Source organism: Panthera onca, chromosome E1, assembly GCF_046562875.1.
Source record: "Panthera onca isolate mPanOnc1 chromosome E1, mPanOnc1 haplotype 2, whole genome shotgun sequence".
In the NCBI taxonomy this organism is placed as follows: Eukaryota; Metazoa; Chordata; class Mammalia; order Carnivora; family Felidae; genus Panthera; species Panthera onca.
Window position 1 is genome coordinate 15063790 of NC_138352.1, and position 7468 is coordinate 15071257.

At 61.7% G+C, this 7468-nt stretch overlaps 1 protein-coding gene across 1 annotated transcript in view; it reads right to left on the reverse strand.

Moving 5' to 3' along the window:
* Positions 1 to 1789: 1789 nt before the first annotated feature.
* NPLOC4 (NPL4 homolog, ubiquitin recognition factor) overlaps positions 1790 to 7468 on the reverse strand; it is a 61775-nt gene continuing 56096 nt past the window's right edge. The window contains exons 16-17 of the mRNA XM_078437999.2: positions 6114 to 6216; positions 1790 to 4121 (exon numbers count right to left, since the gene is read on the reverse strand). Of these exons, the coding sequence (XP_078294125.1) occupies positions 3964 to 4121; positions 6114 to 6216 (261 nt within the window). The 3' untranslated portion in view covers positions 1790 to 3963. The remainder of the gene's footprint in view (positions 4122 to 6113; positions 6217 to 7468) is intronic.

Below are 7468 nucleotides of genomic sequence, written 5' to 3' on the forward strand. Positions count from 1 at the left end.
GAGTCCCTGAAAGGTGCCTGCAGACGGGAAGGTCAAATACATGCCACTCCTTGCCAACGGGAAAATCTCCAAAGTCAGAGACCCAGGAGTGAGCGAGGCACCTGCGGGGTGCAGCCTAGCACAGTACGTTGAAGGGGCCAGCGGCCAACCGTTCCCCGGGCGTGGAAGTTAAACTGACCTCACCGAGGCTGCCGTGTCTGCCAACACGCACAGCCGGTGGCAGTTCTAATTGGCCTTGCTGAGGCGGGCACCCCCCCCCCCCCCCCCCCCCGCCCCAGGGCAGTGGACAGCCACCGCTCCACGGTTTCCGGGTGCTGGGTTGAACACAACGTGAACGTGACCCTCGCAGTCTGTCGTTCACCATTTTTGATCCCAGGTGAAGTCTGGGCTGGAAAGAGATCACGGCCTGAGCTGCAGTTGGACTGAGCCACCCAGGTGCCCCATAAGCCTTCATAATTGGGAAGCGGGGGCAGGCTCCTTTCCTGTGCCCAGGGCCCAAGGCCTGTCTGCCAGTCTGACCACTATCCCTCTTGAACTACCCGCTCATATCAGCTCCCATCCCAGTCCTCCCAGGCTGTTCCCCAACACCGAGGAGCTGTCCTAGAGAAGATGAGCACGTGGGGAGGTGGGTCTAGGAGGTGGGTTGAGCTGGGCAGGACTTCCGACCCCCCCCACCCCCCCAGGTCTGGCCTGGACGGCCAGACCCTCGGCTGGCCAGGACGACCCTGCAGGCGCTGTTGGGCCAGGTCACTCCTCTGTCCCTCTCCCTCTGCTCAGGAGGCCTAGCAGGATCCTGGCCCCAAGCCGGGGAAGCCCACACTGTGATGTGAGGATTTATGAGCAATGCCCTATATAGACAGAGGGGGGCCCTGGGTGCTGACCCCAGGAGTTTACAGACACGAGCATAGGGCTGAAGGCCAGCAGCCTCTCGTGGGTGTGCAAGGTGCACGCTCGCGCCAGTGCTCTCTATGCCAAATCTGGGGGCAGTTCAATCTTCCTAAGGTCCGATGACACTGCCAGCCTGGGGGGCGAATCCCTGGTGGGTGCAGGGCGGCAGCGGGCCCCGTCGGGCCCCCTCACAGGCAGCACGTCCCCTCTGCTTGGCTTCCTGAGGTGGGGGTGGCTCCCCTCAGATCCAGCAAGTCCAGCATTCTGAGGCGCCCCAAGGGCCGGGTATGGCAGTGACCCCAACTCGGAGGCTGTGGCTGGTAGTGTGAACCGCACGCTGCCTGGAGCGGCCAGGCCCAGAGGCACCTAGGGCCCCCGACGTCAGCAGGTGCCGTTTTCTATATACTTGTCCAGGGAGCAATGAGTCACGTGGCCCAAGGACCGGGTGGTGCAGAAAGGTGTGCGTGTGAAGGCGGGCGCCTGAACCCCAAGAGGGAGTGCCTCCTGGCCGCCGTCACGCGACGATTCAGGACAGGCAGCCTGTCGCCTCCCGGCTTGACACCCCTACACCTGCGCAGTGGAGGGGCTTCCAGACTGCGTCCTTCACCTGCTGCCCGACACCAGCAGCTGTCCCCAGACAGGGAGACCTGGGAGCAGCCACGTGGCTGACAGGCAGGGAAGCGCCCGAGGGAGGCCACGCTCTCCTCTTCCACCGGATGACCCGTCGCAAGTCGGTGCCGGGGAGCCCGGGCAGGGGAGAGGGCCCCATACGAGGACAGTGACGAGCAGAGAAAAGCGAAGTCACACGACAGGAAGCAGACTCCGACGCAACCTGCAGACAGAAGCTCGGCGCGCAGGGAGAGGCCCCGGGGCCCGGGATGACAAACGGGGAGCCCACGACTCGCTTCAGGCGTTTTATTAGTTTCCCGGCAGGGCCGGAGTCCAGGTAACGCTAACGCGAACCCAACTGACGCCCACCTGTGAGCCCCAAGCGGAGCTGGAGCGTGAGCACCAGAAGCGGACCGGTCAGAGGAGGCCGGGGCGGCCAGCTGTGTGCACCTGGGCGGGGGAGCACGCGGTCGCCCCTCGCCTGGTGACGAGAGACGGTGTGTGCGCACGAGGGCAAGGAGGATGCAGGCGGGGCTGGGGGACCCTCCCCGGGGCAAGAGGAGGTGGCTGCACTGCCCACGGCCAAGGCCTCTGGCAGGGCGGCCCCCCCACCCGCATGCTGAGCTGAGTCTATCTATTCGGACGATGAAGTAAAGTGCGTTACTGAACAAAGAGTGACTTGAAACCAGAAGCAGGGAAGTCACAACACTTTTCCTTCGGCTCAGAGACAGAAGGAAACGAGTTCTGCATCTGCCAGAACTTCAGAGTGAGGAGACTGTTGGCTGAAGAGAGACGGAAAGCAGCAGGTGGGTGAAGGCGACACCAGGAGAACAGGCGGGGGCGGGCCCGGGAGACACACAGGCTGAGCACGGGGTCCCCCGCAGCCTCGCGTCGGATCACAGCGGCCAGACGACACAGGGCCACGCTGGCGGGGACTCTGTGGTTCAGGCCGGCCGCTCCGCACCTCTCCCGCCACCCCCACCCCCCACCGATGGCTCTGAGGCCAGACCCACCCCAACTGGCCCCTGGCCTGGAGAGCAGACAAGTCTCGTGTGCCCCACGCCCGGCGGACTCGGAGGTTCCGGGCACAGCCCTTGCCACAAAAGCAGCCAACACGCAGAGAACGGGGCTCTCTGTCCACAGTGCCACGGGTAAGGGAGGGTCACACAGGCCCGCCTCCCACCCCCGGGGCAGAGACATGAAGTCCTCAGCACGGTCTGCGTCCGGGCCGGCCTCTCGTGGGCATCGTGCAGCGAAGAGACGTGGCCGGCATTAAGGCAAAGAGGCATCGGGGTGCCGCCCACAAGTCCCCGGGGACCCCAGAGCACACGTGCAAGGTCTGACCTCGACCCCTGGCAGCGGCCCTCCCTACAGGCCGGCCCCTGCTCTCTCACGCAGGCCTGCCGCAACGGCCACACGCCACGCAGGCGGCTGGGGGCCGGCAGGGCAGTGGGAGGAAACGGTGTACAGGGCAAAGCGGGTCCTGGACAACCCAGCTCGCCCCACGCAGGCCTGGTCCGAGGCCTCGGGGCGGGGTGGGGGGAGGCGATCCTCGGCGGAGCCACCGCCGCCCTCCTGCTGGTCCACCGAGTCCGCAGCTGTGGCGGCTGTGTGGCTTGGCAGAAGAGTCTCAGGCACTGAGGTTTACTTCCAAGAACTGACTGTGGGTTCCCGTCCACCCTCGCCCACCCTGTGCCCACCCTGTGCCCGCTCCCAGGGACTCGGTATGGGAGGGCAGGAAGTGGAAACTAGTCTCTCTCACTCCCCTTTTATGTTGTCTTTACCTTAAAAAGAAATAAATAAAAGTCTTCCGGGCAGAAATTACTGATAACTGTTATTACAACCAACGCAGACTTTAAAAAGCCCCACCTGGATGTCTGGTGAGAGCGAGAAGGGTGGGCAGCAAACTAAGCCGCAGATCAAGCAAACGGTGGGTCGGCGAGCCCGGTCCTGCTCACGTTCCGCCAGACGGCGGCTGCTGGCAGGGGAGGAAGAGGCCTCACGGGCAGGGTCTGCCCAGAGCGACAGGTACGGTGGCCACCAAAAAACCCCCAACCGGAACCACGGGAGGGGCAAGAACAAAAAGCATCCAAAGGGAAGGGAAGGGAAGAGAAAGCTGGATGGTGGCAGTAAGGCCTCGGCGTCCCTCCCAACCCCAGGTGACGATTCTGAGGCGCCAGGGGCCTTCCATCACCTCGGAGGCCGGCGCGGGGCGTCTGGGGGGGGGGGGGGGGGGGGGAGACCACCGTGCCGCTCCGCTAGGAGGCTGCTGCCAGCCCGCAGAGCGCCAGGCTGGCTCTCCCTCCACAGAAGCCTGGTGCTGAGAAGCTTCGTGGGTCGGAGACCCCAGGGCAGCCCCCCTGCCCCGCCCTTCAGGGCTGCCCACCGCGGGGCGACGGTTGCAATGATCCCGGCTGCAGAGAGAGGCTGCGGTGGGCCGAGTCCTGCCAGCAGGGGCCGGGGGCCCTAGGTCCTAGGGAGGCTACACATCTCGCAGTGGCCGGTGCCCGGCTGGTTCATGAAGGTGCAGTGCTGACAGGCCCACATGGCGGCCGTGGCAGCGTGCGTGGAGCCGCCCACGGCTCCATACTCCTGGAGGCCTGGAAGCTGCACTCCGACCGTGCCTGTGGGGGGAGAGAAACGGCCACTCGTCGTGGTTCGTCGGTAGCGGGTGGGGCGCGGCGGGACGCCCCACCCGCCCCAGAGCTCTCCTGCACCGCCCCCAGAGCAAATGGGGGCTCGCAAAGAAAGCACTACAGGTAGGGACGGCCTGGGTGCCAGGACCCCCGCTGCGAGTCCCCTGCTCGCACACAGGACCCCGCTAAATACACGACACCGTTGCCCTCAGAACCCGAAGCCGTCACCCGTGACCAACTCTACCCCACCGCCACCCTCCTCGTGTGCCGTGTCCGTGGCGCCCTCCTTCCTCCTGCTGCGTGTGGGCTCTTTGTGAGAACACCGGTGCTGGCTACCCACTTCCCTGGCGATGGCCATCTGGGTCGTTGACAGTTCCGAGCCATTATCAACAAAGCTGCCGTCAACATGCTTGCACGCACCTCCGCGTGGGCCCGTGTTTTCACGTCTCGGGTGAAAACCTAGGAGCAGGCTCGCCGGATCCCAGAGGAAGTGACCGTTTACAAAACGCGGCCAGACGGCTCTCCCGTCCTCACCAGCGTGGGCGAACCCGCGAGCACGTAACACTGCCAGTTTCTCGTCTCAGCCACTCTGCCGAATGGGTAGCGGTCTCTTGTTTATTGCACTTTGCGTTTCCCTGACGACTAACGATGGTGACCGTCGCCGTTACCTCTTTCTGTGAAATGTCTCGCCCGGTTGTTGTTTTTTTAAATTCGAGGATGGGTGACGTACAACTTTCTATTAGTTTGGGTGCCCAACACGGTGGCTCGCCGGTCCTGTACGTTACCCAGTGCTCCCCCCACGTTATCACAACATCCCTGACCGTTCCCCGTGCTGTGCTGGTCAACCCCGTGCCCAGTCTCTCTGGGCATTCCTGGGCTGACGCTGAGGGCCCCGGAATATTCAAGCTGTTGCCATCCACATTCCCGTGTGAAGGATTCAAACGGAACGGTGCCGGCGTGGGGGGCCACGGGTACCAGAGACTTACACCAGGGGCTGAGCGCCGCTGGCTGGCACCAGACCGCCGTCCTCCCGAGGACACGAGGCTGCAGGCCTACGTTTTCGGGAATTTGGTGGGAAGACCTTGTCCTCTGCCTCAGAATATACGAGCAGTGTTTCAGAACGCCAGGGCAAGAGTAAAGGCACGTGGAGCCGGCCGCGTCACTGGTCCGTCAGAATCGTATAGGAAAAAACCTGACGAGCAGCGCAGCACAACAAATACTAGGCCCTTCGGGCCCCCGATCCCCCGGGGACCTTAGCGTCAAGAGAGAACAAGAGCTCTCCACCTGGGTGCCCTCACAGCGGAGACTCCACTGGCTCTAAGATCTACCCACTGCACTGAGCCAACGCTACAGACACCCCCTATGTGTATTTGCCAAGCCGTGTGAGGAGGGCATTCCAGAGCTTCTCAAAGCCACGGGGCAAAGGGCTGCACCGCGGCCACCACTCTCAGTGCTCGGCCGGACAGCTCGGCCACAGCGTAGCACCTGCCCGGAAGGAACCACAGACGGAAGGCTCTCCCGGGGCAGCGTGCCGACTCAGGTTCCGAGACACAGATCCCCACATTCTCTTCGGAACACTTTCCCTCCTTATCCATCGAGAAAGTTCGGAGGACCAGCAGAAAGGAGGGGAAAAAGAAAAGGCTGACACCAAAGGGTTCTGGCCTTTCGGCACTTACGTGAATGTGAGGTTTCCGTGCATCTAAAATAAGGGCTTTCGAATTGCTCCTAAGACGCTGGAGCTTAGCAGATCCCCCATGTACATGTGGGTGCGTGCACGGAACTGTATCCCAACGATCCGGGTGACCTTTACAGCACGCACGTTACAGCAACGAGAAGGTCCGTGCTCGTGTGATGGCCCGGGACACCCGTCGGGGCGCACCGGGGGGTCCGGCTCCCAGGACATAAGCAGCTTCGCCTGGGCTCTAGCGCTAGGAGTATGAGAGCAGGACCCTCGGGACTGAGGAAAGGGAGGACACTTACTGCAGAGCTGCTCGATGGTGGCCCACTGTTCGGATTTCTTCCACGTCTGCGCGAGCTCCTCATTTCTGGTCCTCACAGCCTCCAGCAACAAGCTGATGCTGTCCTGCAAGAACCCAAAACCGAAGGCTCCAACCGGCTTTGCCTATGGTGGGCACACTCCGCTTAATAGGCTGCTTCCTATTAACCGTATGTTGGGAAACCTCAAGACACTCTTCAAAGGGAATGTAAAGAACCTCCCAGGCCGTCACCATGAAACAGAATACCACACACCTAGGTCTATACATCTACGTGCAGAATTTTAGTGCTAAAATTTAAGTTCTTCCCAAATAGCCCTAACGTGCTGCTCTCTGTCCTAGGCCAACCAGCGCTCTCAGCCACCGGACGCTGAAGCTCACATTCCTTACCCTGAGGGCTCGGATGCACAGACAGGCGCCTGTGGCCGTGGGGTCCACCCTCCACCCTCACGCTTCTCCCTGGAGGCTCTCTACCTTCTCAACCAAGTCTGTAAAAATGCTCTCTAGATCCCAGGCCTCCAGGGTCAACGTGCAGAGAATTAAAATAGTTTATACATTGAGAATCTATAAGAGAGCTTTGGGGGCTCTCAGGAGCTCCCCGGAAAAATGTTTTCCAGCAGGTGACCGCCAAACAGTACGTGTTTACTGGCGAGGAGGCCGTGGTGTGAAGAGCCCAGGCTTTCGTCACCTGTCCAACCGGACCGGCAGTGGCTACACTTGGGGCCGGGGGGGCCACTCTCTGGGTTTAACAAGGCAGGCAAAGAAAGCCAGTGGGGAGTCTCGGGGTGCCTGATATCAAATACCAGAAGTGGGCAGTTCGGGGACAAAATACAGACACAAGATAAACCCAGCAGGACCCGAGAACGGCTATAGGCCACCTGACATAGGAGAACAGTGGGGAGGGAGGGACATCTCCTCTCCTCTCTGTCACCTGCAGGGAATGTGTTGAGTCAGTGGCTCAGAAAGAATTCGTCCCCCTCTCTCTGGTGTTTCCTTGGGTCTCCGACAGAAAGAAGGCACAAAATAAGTAGGGGCCTCCTGGCTGGACCCACTGACCACCGCCTACCGCCCCCTACCCCCGCAATGCTCAGATGGCAGCCAGTGTCGGTGACAGACGCCCTCTTCTCCCTGACGGCATGCCTTAAAAATGCCAACTATGCAGCTGTGCACTCAGGGTCTGGACGCTGGCCAACCTTCTGGGCCTAGGTGATAAAACCAACGCTGATTCAGGAGGAGGCGAGAGATCAGTAAGAAGCAGAGGCTAGGATTCCAAAACCGTTAGGACAGAAATTATGTAAATGGTTGATCTCTAAAGCTCCACGCTAGAGGACACGGAGCTCA